The following is a 16768-nucleotide window of genomic DNA, read 5'->3' on the forward strand; positions in this document are numbered from 1 at the left end:
GCAGAGCAAAGCCCAGATGTACAGTACCTGGAGTTGTCCTACCTCTGGACTTCTTGTATGTGAGATAACCTGTCAATTGTGTGCAAGGAGGCCATGGGTATGCTAAAGAAGGAGCAGATTATTTTCACTGGGGGAACTAAGGATAGCCATAAGGAAAAAGTTGCACTTGAATTTATAATAAGAATGGAAGAGGAAAAAGGCTGAGAAAAGGTGACTATCGTACAGACTATTTCCAGGTTCTTTCACTATCTCTTGTTACATCTGCCTGTCTTCCAAGCCTCCCCTCACCACTTCCCTCCTTAAATGTCTTATTCCAGAAACTCAATAGAGCCTACAAACACATCAAGCAGAGTTTTCTTATGAGGGAAAAAAGAGAAAGTAATCTTTTTTTGCTTGCCATGATCAGCACAAATTTTTTAAATGGTTCTTTATTCATAAACTTGATGCAAGTTTACAAAATTTACTGTACACTGCCAAATAAATCTGCAATTAAAAATAAAATCCATGAAATAAAGCATGCCAAATGTGCAGCTATCAGTCTGCTTGCCATCAGGATATTAAAGAATTCAACAATGTATTCAAGATTTAGCCTTAGGCTTAAGGAACTTTACTGATTTAAAGAATTCTGCCTTGTCACTTGTTATCTGAGCAACTGGCAATCAGAACTTTATACAAATGTAATCAAGTGAACAAGAATACCAGAAAATCTATTTACTGCTCTCTTAACCAAAATGGAATCAAAAGACATTAAACACACACAATAATGTAGAAATGACAAGTCTCTTAGATGTGGTTTACAAAGTTAAAAACTGAATCTCAAAGCTAATGCAGAAGAAACACTTTTGAACTTTGTAACTGGTTTGTGCAGAAAAATGTGCTTCTGGATTTCTTGTTAAAAGTGCTTAAGAACTAGAACTTACTTTTAAATCAAACTTGGGTGTATAAAAAAATCTATTACCAACAAAAAAGGACTGATTCAGGTAAGGCAATAAAATGGAGAGTACCTTGATTTGAGTCAGGTTCTATAAAAAAAATTAACATATGCAGAGTTTCTATTAATCTTTCAATGTAAAAGCCATTGTTTTGACTATGGCAAAAATTACTGTAAGAGTCTCCAAATTAAGTATCTTTTTGTACTTAACTGCACAGCTTTTGCTCAAGGAGTCTTTGTGCCAATCACTTCATAAGTTTATTAGTTTACAAATGATTGCAACATCCCGTTAATAAAATGGAAACGTAAGATGACTTAGTATTTTAAATAACTTTAAGCTCTATACTGTGGCTCTTGTTCATAAGAAACACTGAACCAACAAGCAGCAGATTCAGCCCAGCAAGACTCTGATGCCCCAGTGGAAATCACTACTCACAAGCCTTAATTGATACAGTTTTACACTGCTTTGCCTAAAAAGTACAATACAACTCAATTAAGAGTATCATCTTCAGGAAACAATTCATATCTTCACATAGTCATTAAAAAGTTTAACAATTTAATGAGTAGGTTTCCTATCATTTTGGCAATATCATAAAATGGTTTTAGACACGAAAGAGCTATTATGATTTAGAAGGCCTTAAATTTTCTAAACCAATATTGAACATCGATTAAACTTATATTGGCTGTAAATGGAACAATATATTGCAAATCCTTGTAACCTATGGGCTCAATATAGAAAAGTTACCCTAAAGCCTCAACTTCAGTAGCCTGATGTTGACTTGGCTGCTTTAAAAAGTTCACTTTTCAAGAAAAAGAGATAAGGAGTGGCCAGTATGTGTATTTATCAGGAAAAATACAGTAAAGGCCCCACTGCTCAGTCCAAGATATCTAAAATGAGCAAAATGCAAAGGCTGTAACTTATACTGGATGTCAGATGACAGATTATCCACTAAAATATCTATTAACTAACGTCTTCGGTACTGCTGTAATAGGGGCACTCAAAGCTTTTGTCTGCATGTTGGAAAGATTTTCTTTAAAGCAACATTAGTCCAAACATACAACAGTCAACATATTTAGCCATCTTCCTTTGGAGGGGTGTACCAGCCTGAAATAGAATGAAAAAAAAAAAAGTTAAAATACTTTAATTCTTAAATAAATTAGAAGAACTGGCATGTAATAAGGTTAGCTACAGTCTCTTTTCATAATTTTGGTGTTTAAATCTAGCATAAAAAAATATTTTCTTTTTTTTGAGACAGAGTTTCGTTCTGTTACCTAGGCTGGAATGCAATGGCGCAAACTCAGCTCACTGCAACCTCCACCTCCCAGATCAAGCAATTCTCCTGCCTCAGGCTCCCAAGTAGCTGGGATTACAGGCATGTGCCACTATGCCCCACTAATTTGTGTTTTTTTGTTTGGTTTTTTTTTTTTTTTTTGGTATTTAGTAGAGACAGGGTTTCACCATGTTGGTCAGGCTGGTCTCCAACTAATGACCTCAGGTGATCCACCCACCTCTGCCTCCCAAAGTGCTGGGATTACAGGTGTGAGCCACTGCACCCAGTCTACTGTAAAAATTAAACTTACACTTGGATTGGTAATAACTGCATTTTGCTATTTCACAACAGAAAGTTATTTTCTATGAATAAATTGTACTTGAGTTTTCAACACAAGAGCTCTGTATTAATGGCATCTCTAGCTAAAGATGACTGTGGAATATTAGACTAAAAGAGTAAGTTTTATTCCACTTCAGTTCTATACTTGAAAGTAAGCCTCATGGAAAGTACTTATGTCCCCAAACAAAATCCTGGCGATTTAGAATATAAGGAACTTGGACTGTTATCAGAGCCATAATGTCATTTCACAATGACAAGGAAGCCATTGCAGCAGGTGCAGTGACTAAATGACTATGCCTAAAATCAGAGTTAGTAGCAGGCCAAACTAGAATCCATCTTGAGCTATTGTACAACATGGTGACTATAGTTAACAATATACTATATTCTTGAAAAATGTTAAGAGTGGATGTAAAGTATCTCAGCATAAAAATGATAACTATGTAAGGTGATGTCTAGGTTAATTAGCTAGATTTAGTCATTCCACAATTACGTATACTTCAAAACTTTGTACACAATAAGTATAATGTCTATTTTTTAAAAATAAGAAAAAAACTTTTTTAAAGATTAAAAAAAAAAACCCTAGAAGTCATCTCTCCTGATTCTGAATCTATTACTCTTTCATCACAGCTAAGCTTATACATACCCACACACTCTCAAATACAGCATTTTCTATAAATATTTTTTGAATGCCAGTTGTAATGTTTAAGAAATAAAAATAAAAATAAGAAATCTGTTTCCCAGGTTCCACAAAAACCTAAGCTCTCCATACAAAGGCAAATTAGACTAAGTACTGTTTAGTATGAAACTTTAGAATAGTATGAATATGCCAAGATCTATAAAGTATTAAAGTAGTACACACAGGTTTCTTTGGATCTAATTTTGTGTGCTAGAAATTATTATGATGAAAACCTGGCCTTGTCCTCAAATTTTATTGTTTCTCTCTTCTGCTTGAAAATTTTGTTTTGAATACTATGTCCATAAGTAAGCAATCACTGAAAGAGTGACAAGTTTGCTTTGTCATTAAAATAAGTGAGCACAAAACACAAATCTTAAGTCACAAACTGACACATTTCTAGCAAAGTAAAGAATACTTTACAGGCATGGTGGCTTGTGCCTACAGTCCAAGCTACTGGGGAGACTGAGGCAGGAGGATCACATCAGCCCAGGAGCTTGAGGCTGCAGTCCACTATAATCACGCCTGTGAACAACCACTGCACTCCAGTTATAACAGCAAGAACTCCATCTATAAAGAGTTGCCTTTAACTCAGTTCCTAAGATTTCAACTAAGTAAAGTGAGTCATTCATTAGTCTACCAAAAAAAAAAAAAAATCTTGATTCTGACTCTGAGATACCTAGGCCAAGTGTATAGGATACAAAAATTTTGATTGAAGTACAATGTTAAGGTTTTGTGGTATGGTGGCTCACACCTGTAATCCCAGCACTTTGGGAGACCGAGGCGGGTGGATCACAAAGTCAGGAGATCGAGACCATCCTGGCTAACATGGGGAAACCCGGTCTCTACTAAAAATACAAAAAAGGCGCCTGTAGTCACAGCTACTCGGGAGGCTGAGGCAGGAGAATGGCATGAACCCGGGAGGCGGAGCTGGCAGTGAGCCGAGATAGCGCCACTGCACTCCAGCCGGGGTGACAGAGCGAGACTCTGTCTCAAAAAACAAATAAAATAAATAAATAAATAAATAAATAAATAAATAAATAAATAAAGATTTTGTATGCAGCACAAGTTTTTTTCACTATGGTAACAGCACTTTAAGAAACTAAAGCAAAAACAGAAAAATAAAATGGTAAGTATTAATACATTATCTAAAACTTCTTAAATGGCAATAAACACTTATTTAAACATACCATTTTTCTCATGTATCTGTACAATGGAATTATAGGATTGTTGGGCTCTTGCTAGATTATATTGATTCTGAAAGAGAATTACACATTTTAAATCAAAAGTGTGATTAGGTGAAAATTATTACAATAAATTTATGAATGCATCACACTGTGCTTAAAAGAACATGGAAAACTGACCAAAAACAATTTTAACTTAATAGCCTCATTTCTCAATTTCATTATTCTCTATAATTTTATAAAAATAACAAAACCAAAATTGTACCCCAATAAAACTCAACAAGCCTCACAGTTCATTTTTATAAGTCTTCCTACCATTGGACAAGTACAAAGCTTTCTAGTTCTAGAGTCTGTCTCCACATTGCTGAATCAAGTTAAAGGATTATATCTGGATGTTAATAAAACTCAAACTCTCTTCACATAACTTCTATTTTTAAAAAAACTACAAAATATTACTTTCAGATAAGAAAATATTAAGCTACCACGACTATACATATGAATGACATTTTAAGTTAGAAATCTAAAGAATGCCCATAATTGGCACCATGCTTACTAAAGGAGCCCTCTTTTGATAAAAATATACAATCTTTTTAAGGAGCCAAATCTAGGATTAATTTTGTCACCATAAGTACAACCAACCTATATCTTCACTTAGAATTAATATACCAAGAGCAGCACTCTCCATAGTGGTACCCATCTATCCACTATACTATGTGGCAGAAATTTTTGCATAATAAATTCACACAGCACAAGACTCAAAAATGTCTACATCCTAAGTGAAAACTCTCCCTCCTACTTGTGCCCTAAACACCCAGTTTCCTCCCATTCATCCCCCTTCCTCCACACAAGTTAACCACTATTACTAATTTCTTGTATGTCCCTCTTTAAGATTATACAAGAATATTCATTACAACCCACTGTTGTTGGCCACTGTCCCTAGCTTTCCTTCACTAACAGTTGCATGCTACAGACATTAGTCTGCCCCTTTTCTCATCTAGCATATCTTGGAGAATGTTCCATATCAGTATAGAACATACCTGTTTTAAACACTGAAATATTTCTATTATACGGACATTCAAGTATTTAATCAGTCCCCTATTGGTGGACATCAGGTTTTGTCAATATTTTGCTGTTATAATGCTGCCAAGAGCAACCTCATACGTATATCTGCTGAGTACTGGTAAAAATGTCCTAGAGTAGAGCTGCTGGGTCAAAAGATACATATGCCTTAGTAATTCTGAAATATTGCTAAATTGCCCTCTATATAACTGCACAAATGTGTCTGCCCACCAGCCATCTGTAAGAGTGCCTCGATGCAGCCTCACCAATGCAGTACTTCAAACATTTGTAGATTTCTGACAATACACTAGATGGACTCCCAGTATAGTTTTGATTTGTATTTCTATTATTGAGACTGAGCATGTCTCCATTATGTTCATGAGCCGTTTATTTCTACTTCTGTAAACAGACTTTTTCTACCCTTTTCCTATTTTTTTTTAACATGTTAAATTTATGTAAGGACTTTTCCTATTTTTCTACAGGGTAGTCTTTTTCAACATCTAAGAGCTCTTTAAAATAGTAAAGCTGGCTGGGCACGGTGGCTCACACCTGTAATCCCAGCACTTTGAGAGGCTGAGGCAGGTGGATCACCTGAGGTCAGGAGTTCAAGACCAGCCTGACCAACACGGAGAAACCCCGTCTCTACTAAAAATACCAAAATAGCCAGACGTGGTGGCGCACACCTGTAATCTCAGCTACTTGGGAGGCTGAGGCAGGAGAATCGCTTGAACCCAGGAGGCTGAGTTTGCAGTGAGCCCGAGATCGTGCCATTGCACTCCAGCTTGGGCAACAAGAGCAAAACTCCATCTCAAACAACAACAAAAACACAAATAAAATAGTAAAGCCCTGCCATAATGCACCTAATAAACTAAACAAAAAATGTATAGTAACACGTTTTTCTTAACATTAATGAAAAACTTTTGTTGCTGTTTTTTTTTTGTTTTTTGAGACGGAGTCTCACTCTGTCACCCAGGCTGGAGTGCAGTGGCGCAATCTTGGCTCACTGCAAGCTCCGCCTCCCAGGTTCACGCCATTCTCCTGCCTCAGCCTCCTGAGTAGCTGGGACTACAGGCGCCCGCCACCACGTCCGGCTAATTTTTTGTATTTGTAGTAGAGACGGGGTTTCACCGTGTTAGCCAGGACGGTCTCGATCTCCTGACCTCGTGATCCGCCCTCCTCGGCCTCCCAAAGTGCTGGGATTACAGGCAAAAAAGTTTTTGTTTTTGTATTTCCACAAAAAGGACAAAAATAAAAGAAACAAACTGGACGTAAAAACTATACATACCCTGAAACTCCCAAATGACTGTGAAGCAGTCACTTTCCAACCCTACTGCCTACCACCCAAAACGCAAAGAGAAAGTAAGAATGTTGGCCTTCCCCAGTCTCAATTATCAGTAGCAAGGTACTCAAAAGCCCAGTTTAAACAAATGTTTCTGCAGAGACCTTACTGTACTGGGAGTCTAGCCCTTCCTATTCTTCTAACTCACTGATTTCTGCTTGTATATCTTTAATAATTTCCCCATTCTGCTTTCCTTCAGGTTCTTTTAAGAGACAGAGTCTTGCTCTGTCACTCAGACTAGAGTGCAGTGGCTGGATCTCAGCTCACTGCAACCTCCACCTCCCGGGTTCAAGCAATTCTCCTGCCTCAGCCTCCTGAGTAGTTGGGACCACAGGCGCCTGCCACAATGCCCAGCTAATTTTCGTGTTTTGTTTTGTTTTGTTTTGTTTTTTTGCAGAGATGAGTTTCACCATGTTGCCCAGGGTGGTCTCGAACTCCTGAGCTCAGGCCATCCACTCGTCTCAGCCTACCAAAGTGCTAGGATTATAGGAGTGAGCCACCGTCGCCGGCCTCCTTCAGGTTTTTTTATTGTCCTTTCTAACAATCAGAGGCTTGATTCATTTTCATTCTTTTCTTAATGGCATAAGGATTTGGCAATGAACATTCCTCTGAGCTCTCCTTTAGTCTCTGATAAGTAATGATTGCATTATTGCTATTCTCTAGATATTCTGAAGTTTTAATTTCAAATCCCTGTTTGACCTAAGGGCTGTTTGCATGAGTTATAAAATTCCAGAAAGAAATATCTGTTTTCTGGTTTTATTATTAACTTATAGATTTAACTAAGGTCAGAGGATGACATCTGTCCTTTTGTTTTTCAGTATTTGAAGTGTTGTTCATTGAAAAAGATTAGCTTCTTGAATGTTCCAGATAAGAAGAGGGAGGGACAGGAGGGGAGAAAGGAATAGATAGAATTTTAGTAATTTTAATTATGGTTCAATTCTAAGCATTTTAAAATTTCATTTTACTTTTTAAAACCATGATTTACAAGTGTGTTTAATTTCCAGATTCACATAGCTTTTTGTTAATCTCTTCATTATTGCCTTCTAACCTTAATTGCTTCATATTTAAATTATATGGTGTGTATGGTACCAACTGTTTTTAAATCGTCTGATTTTATGGATTTATAATTAATTTTTCTCCCATAGTCCATATTTGCTTGAGAACGATCTATATCTAATTATTGGGTACAGAGGTCTATATTTGTCCATTATACCATGCCCATTCACTGGTTATTCAAATCTACATATGGGCATTCTGTTTATCTTACTAGTAGTATGCAGGGTATGCTGAAATCTCCAACTATGATGGTGGACTTGTCAACTTCTCCCTGTGGTTTTATCAGTTTTTCCTAGGTATTTTGAGGCTATTTTGATAGGTACATAAAATACGAAAATTGCTATATCCTCCTAATTAACAGACTTATCATCAAATTGTTACTAATGCTTTCTGTTCCAGAATTCTATTTTGTTTGATATTAAAGCTACATCATTTGTTTTTAGTTAATGTATACTGGCATATCTTTATCACTCTCCTTTATAAAAACTTTCAACCTTTTTGTACCTTCATATTTTAAATACATAGATTAAAACAGCTGGATTTTATTAATTCAATCTAACTGGTAACTTTAGTCCATTTACGTTTGTTGTGACTGATTTATGTAGACTTGCTTCTGTCACCTTTAGAACTTCTATTTCTCTCACTTTCTAGTATAATTCTAATATCTCCTCCTGGGATTCTACTAAGACATATTTTAGACCTCATGCTGATCTCTCCCCACCAACCCCACCAACTTCTGCCCTGTCATCTATCCTCATGTCTCTCTAACATTCTAACTTATTTTTTTGAGATAATCATCTAATCAATTCTCTTCTGGTGTCTAATCTACTGAGTTTCTTATTTCAACAATTACATTTTTTATTTTGAGACAGAGTCTCACTGTCACCAAGCCTGGAGTGGCGCGAACATGCCTCAGTGCAGCCTCGGTCTCCTGGGCTCAAGTGATCTTCCCACCTCAGCCTCCTGAGTAGCTGAGACTATAGACAGGTACCCCATACCAGCTAATTGTTTTTTAGGGGTGGGGGGCGTATTTTTTGTATAGACGAGTTCTCACCATGTTCCCCAGGATGGTCTCCAACTCCTGGGCTCAAGCCATCCTCCTGCCTCGGCCTCCCAAAGTGCTGAGATTACAGGTGTGAGCCACCATACCCATCTATATTTTTTAATTTCTGTAAGTTCTATTTCATCCATTTTCTTTTCTTCTTCATCATTCCTGGTGGTCTTGCTGCTTGCTCAATTTTATGATTCCATCTTTTTTTCTTTATATTAGATTTCACATATAACTATTTTCTCACAATTCTAATATCTGAAGTCTGTGTTCTGTATCTGATAATTCCAAAATCTACTGTCTTTGGGAAACATATCTATTATTTATTATTTCTGACAATTCTCAAATATGTTGGGTTGACTATTTGAATGCTATGATTTGAGTGAATTAAACTTTAGGAATCCTACAGGCTTAAATTAGAGATGCTTTCCTACAAAAAGTATCTGTGTCTGCTTCTGATGACAGCTGTGGATACAACTAACATGAAACCACTTTACCATCTTGCATAATCCTGAGATAATCCAAGAGATTTGGCTCCCCAACCTTGCTCATTTATACACAGAAGACTAGGCTGCTTAGTATAGGTAGTGACTCACTTCCTCCTACCCTGGAAAAAACAAAACAGATCTCTCATCTGAATGTGATCACAGTCTAGGGGATTCTGTGGGAGAGTAAGTGGAGGTTATGGGCAGCAGAGAAAGACAGATGCCTTTCCTGATCATAGAAATAGGTCAGAAGCTGCCCTAAAGACTGTGTGCTCCAGGATTTCACTATTTAACTCAACTACCATTCCCTCCATAGTGAATGGAAACTTCTTAAAGCACCATCTTGCCTTTAAACCACAAATTCTTGCTAAAAGTCATGGTAACAGACCTCTGGCTTTGGAAGGTTGTCTCATTAATGTCCTAAAATTAATGTTACAGCCTACGCTTCAGGTTAACTGAAAAGAAAACCAGCCTGAACAACATCCTTATTATGTCCCATGGCTTGCTCTCAGCTCCTCTTGGTTGGGCCTAGGGCAGCCAGACTGTCTGGTTCCAATCCTTGTTCTGCCACTTGTCACCTCAGAGAAGTTATCTAACTAACTTCTGTATGCTTCAGTTACCTCATCTACAAAATGCAGATAATAATAGCACCTACTTTTTAAGTTATTAAGAGGATTGAAAAAGTTAATAAAAAGTAAAAGATAAAAAAAAAACTTGGTAAGCATAGGCACAGAGAAAAAAAAAGTAAAAATAAATAAATGAAAAGACTAGAGCCTAGCACATAAAAGCTTACCAAGAATTAGTTCTATAACATGAACTCAATTTTTTAAAACTTCAAAGTACATATGATTTTTAATTTACTACGGTATACATACCAATAATAAGTTTACAACTGTAAACTTATTTGTTTATAAATAAGTACAAATAAACTTATTTGTTTACAAATAAGTTTTGTTTTTTGTTTACAACTGTAAACTTATAATGTTTATCTACAGCAAATATAACAGACTAAAAGAACAGATATGAAATCATTAAGTGATTATCAATTAGTATCTGTAATTTTCTTATATTTTCTACAGATCACTTTTGCAACAAGAAGAAAACAAATCAAATGAAAATGAAACTATCTCAAAAAAGAATTAAGTCAAGACAGGAAGAAAGCTTATAAAGTAATATAAAATATATCTTATGGTTTATGTAAAATTCTTAACAGAAGTACCTTATTTGCTCCAAACTGCACTCTGGCTTTGCCTTTGACTAAGGTGGCATTTATTTGCATGATGACCGATTCTATTGAGTAGGCACTGCTCCAGCCCTACAGGAAGAACAAAGTATCTCTAAAATACAGAAGTATTTCTGATTCCCCCTTGGGAAGGCCTAACAAAATGGTATGTAACTCAACACCAGCAAATCAGTGTTAGAAAGTCTGTGGTCAAGGAGAAAAAGTAAAATTGGAACATTTCCAGAATCTCACAAAAAACAAACAAACAAACAAACAAAAAAAACCAATGTTCTAAGTGCCCAACATGAGCAAATTAGAACCTTGAATAAAGGTCACTCTTAATGCCTATCCTAGCATAGACTCAGCACCAAGTACAATGTCATTTTATTGGTTTACCTTTTTCATTCTTGAAAGTAGAGCTATTTTTAAAATAAACCAAAATTTAAGAGTAGGAGCTATTAAAAAATTTTCTACTTACAATCTAATTTACATGATCAAAGCACTAAATTGCGGGTGAAAATGGAGTACCGTAAGAAAAGTCACCTGTTTTGTGAGAAGTTCCATACATAATGCTCCTCCACCCAATACATACCTTAAAAAGAAAAAAGGCGTCATACAAAATTCTCGAGAATTATTCCTCCTTAAACAACTTCTAAGTGCCATTACCAAGAAAATATGCACACAGGTAAAGATAAGAAAATAACATGCAAACATGACAACAGTTGTTAGGGATATAGGACTATGGGTAATTTAAAAATTCTGATGTTATCACGCTAATGTAATCCCTCTGAAATTCTAGTCAATTTTTTCTAATGGTTCTTAGAACATAATACTTTCAGATTTGTATGATATCGGTAACTAAGAACTTAGCCCTAAATATTCCAAAGAATAGGGGCAGAAGAATCAGTTTCCTTAAATGGCATTCACGTGTTCTTTACATCTGAAACTTTCTCTACCATGATGTTACAGCCAAGAGTTTTTCCCCTGACAATGACACTGACCTTACCATATCCATGCTATGAACATCTGCATGGTTTTATGGTTAAAATTGTTTTTACCCAATCTGTTGTGAGAATCAAATGGTTCTGACCACGGAGCTCCTCTCTGGGACTCCCTTAAGCTCTTTCTAGGCCTGAACACTATTCTCTGAACCAAAGATAACTTCTGGGGATGTACCAAATCTCCCATTAGAAAATCATTATTTAGATAACGATTTTTAACCTTTATCTTTCTCAAACAAAATTTCATTTCTTCTTTAATGTTATTTTAAATGTCAAAATACATAAATATCATGCCTAAAAAAATCAAGGGAATGATAGTTTAGAACAAAAACTGGTAATTTTGAAAACACAAAAGCTAAGACCACTGATTAGGTCTATGTGGACACCAAGTCCACCACAAATTCTTCTGTCCTCCGGGGCTCTGCCCATGCCTTTCCCTTGCTTGAGATTCCTTCTGCTTCCTACCCTTCCAAATGCTGTATTTCCCCCCATAAGACTTGCCAAGACCACTCTAGCCTGCACATCTTCCATTCCAGTTAACCAAAGGCATCTCTGTGTCGACTAACCAAATTACTTTGCAGACAAGGCATCTAAAAACTTTTACTGTAGACCACTAACATTAATAATTGTTATAGTGACAATATTTAATAATAAAATTAGGGAAAGAAGTCCTCTTTATCTCCCCCATCCTGGAGAATCCAGGCAAGTGTCTCTCCCCACTTGCTTTGCCCAAACCCTGGGACCTTTCAAAGTGAAAGATCAATGGAAGGGAAAGAAAATCTAAAAGAAAAACTCTCCAAAAATTTAAATTCAGGTGAAGACTCATGGGATTAAATTTTTTTTTCTTTCTGTATTCTATTTCTGAAACATAGAAATCTATCTTCCACTCTTTAACTCTCCTACTGGGCTAAGAGTATTGTATATAATGTGCACTCACTGATTTAACAGAATTAGAAGATCCAGGTACTCATTTAGATTTTGGTTCCACAACTGCTCAAAGCTTAATAATCGGTTAATGAGCTAACATCACACATGATCTTCAAATTTTGGAAATGCTGACGGCAGACAGGAACTTGTTTCGGGAAAAGGAAGTATACAGTAGACATTTTACCTATTATCCAATCACAACCACCTTTCCTTTAAGGTACCCCACTCTTCCTTTGAGGATGCAGAGTCTTAAGAGGTGGGGGAAAGAAAGGGAGTTTTTGGATTTTCAGGTCAAAAAGTGCATTTGTACAAGTACGTAACAACTACACAAATGTTTGTTGAACACAAGACAAGTAGTTCTAGTACCTACACAAAAAGTAAGATAACTAAACTTTTCCTTAATATACACTTTCAGCAGCATCGACACCTAAAAGTGGCCGATTGTACTTCTGTATTAAATTACATTCATTTTGTCAACAAGTGTTCCAAATTCTTACTGCTCTTTGCCTCCAAAGGGTTCCTGCTGAATACTGAGACCGTTCGAGAATACTAAGGAAAAAAACATTAATGATCTAAGTAAGCGTCATCTAAGGATAACATGCCATATATATGGACACGGTAATACAGTATTTTCAACTTTAAAAAAGTTCAGTTGACAAAGTAGTACAGCAAACACTATCCTAAGCTTAGCCTCTTCAGACATTTGATTTAAAAATCACTGTAAAAAACACCAGTCACAAAAAGCCGCATTTTATATGATTCTATTTATATGAAATGTCCAAGATAGGCAAATCTACAAAGATAAAAATTAGATGAGAGGTTGCCAGGATCAATGGTGGGGGAGACGGGTATAGGGAGTGACTGCTACTCAGCATGGGGTTTCTTTTTGAAGTAATGAAAATGTTCTGAAATTAGGTAGTAGTCATGGCTGCACAACTCTGTGAATATACTAAAAACCACCAAATTGTACACTTCGAAGGGTGAGTTTTATCATACATAAACTGTATCACAATAAAGCTGTTAGTTTAAAAAACGTTTGGCTATGTCAAGAAATAAAGAAGTAGGGTCATAACTAGAAGATACGGGATATGAAATATATAGAACAAAACTGCTCAATAATCTATCCAGAATCACACAATGCTTAAGCTTTACCCTGATTGAGATGGCAAGCTTTTACTTCTTCCCAAGTCAGCAAATAATTCCACCTCCTCACTTAATAGTTGACTATGAAGACCAAGCCATTTTGATTTTGCCTCCAATGAGCTTTCACATTTCATTCCTCCTTCCACTCCCATGACTACCGAACCAATGTAGGTTCTCATTTCACTCTAAGACAATAGCGTGGCCCTCAACTACTGTCACACTCTTCTAGGCTCTGTGAGCACAATGTGTCTCATATTCTCTTCTGCTGTCACCAGATTTACTTTACAATAGTTTTTTTACTGTCACTCCCGTTTCTCAACCAGTTACACAGAAAGATGAATAGCCAGGGTGATAGTATACTTAGCAGAGGAAAAAAAAAAAAAACATCTGTCATCAGTCCACAGACCTGTTTAAGTACAAGATATTACATCAGCACTATTTCCTAAAACTCTTCTACATGAGTCCTACCCTCCTTGTGTTATAGCTCAAACTGGTCTGTATACTCTGAGTATCTCATTCTCTTTCCTAGATACCTGATTGTGTTTACTTTTCACCTATGTAAATAATTTTCCTTCAACCTCCACCAGCTGACCAAACCCCACTCACATTTCACTGCCCAGCTGGGATCTCACCTACTTCATGAAGTCTTCAGGTCACTATTGCCAGAGAAACTCTTTGCTGCTTTAAACCTCTGATAAATTAAGTCCATGGTTAGCATTTGATAATCAATAGAGTATTTAGTACTTTTAATCCCCTCTTATATAGTTGGCATTTGGTATAATGAAAAACACTTTATTAGGAATCAGAAGATTTATTTGAGTAGGTCACAAGCTGACTTATTCAAATTATTCATTTGAATAATGAGAACAATAACACTGTGGCAAAAAAGAATCAATTAAGAAACTATGTAACAGATTTTAAAACTGAAAATGGCATTATTCATAAAGTATTTGTCTCTATTCTAGGTGGTAACCAAAGGTCATAAACTTAAATTCTTAGAATTCTTACAATAAAATGTTGAAAAGCTATACTGGCCAATTTTGTAATCACATTTTAAAATGTTCTGATTAAAAAAAAAAATTTTTGAGACGGACTCTCGCCCTATTGCCCAGGCTGGACTGCAACCTCCACCTCCTGGGTTCAAGCGATTCTCCTGCCTCAGCTTCCCGACGAGCTGGGATTACAGGCACCCACCACCACGCCCAGCTAATTTTTGTATTTTTAGCAGAGACGGGGTTTTGCCATGTTGGCCAGGCTGGTCTCAAACTCCTGACTCAGATGATCCACCTGCCTTGGCCTCCGAAAGTGCTGGGATTACAGGCGTGAGCCACCACATCTGGCTGATAAAAATGTTTTTATATATTTATTCTGAATTTGCAAATTTCTTCCAAATCTTTTCCTTGATCATTTTTTTCTCTCAAATAAGATTTTGAACAAAAAATGACCTGTCTTCCTTTTCCCATGCTTATGGGAATACTGAGTAAACATACACAATTTTATAAACAAGCACATAAAACTAACGCACAATAGTTGGCCAGGCAGTGCTCATGCCATAATCCCAGCACTTTGGGAGGTCCAGGTGGGTGGATCACTTGAGGCCAGGAGTTTGAGACCAGCCTGGCCAATATGGTGAAACCTTGTCTCTACTAAAAATACAAAAATTAGCTGGGCATGGTGGCGCATGCCTATAGTCCCGGCTACTCAGGAGGCTGAGGCAGGAGAATGGCTTGAACCCGGGAGGCGCAGGTTGCAGTGAGCCAAGATTGCGCCACTGCACTCCAGCATGGGCAACGGAGTGAGATTCTGTCTCAAAAAAAACAAAAAACAAAAAACAAAAAAACAACAACAAAAAAAACTAAAGCACAATAGTTAAGTCATTTCTCCCCAATCAGTAAGGCTTCGTTAAAGACATTTTAACATTAAACTATGAAAAATGTAAGAACTATGACTTGGTGGCTAGTAAAAGACTGGTGTTGTGAGCAAGAGAAAGGTTAAAAATTTACTATTTTTCAGTCTTGTGTTTATTTTGTATATGTAAATATTTGGCTGGGTTACCTAACATTCAACTTCCAAAACTGATCATGAGGTTTTATGACAAGAGAAGTACTTTTTATAGCAATTTTACTGCCTGATCCAAAAACAGTCTACGGAAGCTTTAAAGGTAACAAAAGAAAACTGTACACAATTCTAAACAACTGTTTCACACCCAACCTGGGACGTCCACTCACTGTAATAGTATATTTGTGATCAACTTTGTAACAATCTGTCAAAAGGAGTCCTCTAACATCTGCTCACGAAGGAATCCCTTCAGCATTTCCTGCTCTGCAGCAGAAAACACATGGGAATCACTCAGAACTCTGGATTTCCAATAGAACAGCCTTTCCCAGAGAGTAAGTCAGAGGACACTGTCTTCTGAGATGCTATCGTGTAAATTATTAAACAAATTTGGGAAAAACAGAAAACAGCATTAAGCCTCCAAGAAGTCCTTTGGCAAAATATATTCTGAACCTGGTTTCCCAAAACCTTGTAATCCCCTCAAAACAAACATCTATTAACAAACCACTAGGCCGGGCGCAGTAGCTCACACCTGTAATCCCAGCACTTTGGGAGGCTGAGGCAGGCGGATCACGAGGTCAAGAGATAGAGACCATCCTGACCAACATGGTGAAACCCCATCTCCACTAAAAATACAAAAATTAGCTGGGCATGGTGGCACACGCCTGTAGTCCTAGCTACTCGGGAGGCTAAGGCAGGAGAATTGTTTGAACCCAGGAAGGCAGAGGTTGCAGTGAGCCGAGATCATGCCACTGCATTTCAGCCTGGTGACAGTGAGACTCTATCTCAAAAAAAAAAAAAAAAAAAAAACCACTATATTAGTGCTTACAGAACATTTTGAGAGCTATGGCAAAGATTAGATTGCAGGTGTCAGGTAAGTAAACTCTTAAGAAACAATACTGAAAAAAATAAAATAAAGAAATATTTAAAAACAATGGACAAAAAATAATAAAATAAGTAATTTTAAAAAACAATATTGGGCCAGGCACAGTGGCTTAGACTTGTAATCCTAGTACTTTGCAAGGCTGAGGCGGG

General features: G+C 36.8%; 1 protein-coding gene across 6 annotated transcripts in view; it reads right to left on the minus strand.

The window, feature by feature from the left end:
- Nucleotides 1-577: 577 nt before the first annotated feature.
- The window catches only part of UBE2Q2 (ubiquitin conjugating enzyme E2 Q2), a 57062-nt gene continuing 40871 nt past the window's right edge, over nucleotides 578-16768 (minus strand). For 4 of the 6 annotated variants that reach the window (XM_058427606.1, XM_032176107.3, XM_032176109.3 and 1 more), the window contains 4 exons: nucleotides 11151-11199; nucleotides 10605-10700; nucleotides 4405-4471; nucleotides 578-2036 (listed from right to left, as the gene is read on the minus strand). In XM_058427606.1, the coding sequence (XP_058283589.1) occupies nucleotides 2005-2036; nucleotides 4405-4471; nucleotides 10605-10700; nucleotides 11151-11199 (244 nt within the window). In that variant the 3' untranslated portion in view covers nucleotides 578-2004. The other 2 variants (XM_032176108.2, XM_058427607.1) reach the window with 2 other exon arrangements.

This window comes from Hylobates moloch, unplaced genomic scaffold (assembly GCF_009828535.3).
Source record: "Hylobates moloch isolate HMO894 unplaced genomic scaffold, HMol_V3 SCAFFOLD_14, whole genome shotgun sequence".
Taxonomy (NCBI): domain Eukaryota; kingdom Metazoa; phylum Chordata; class Mammalia; order Primates; family Hylobatidae; genus Hylobates; species Hylobates moloch.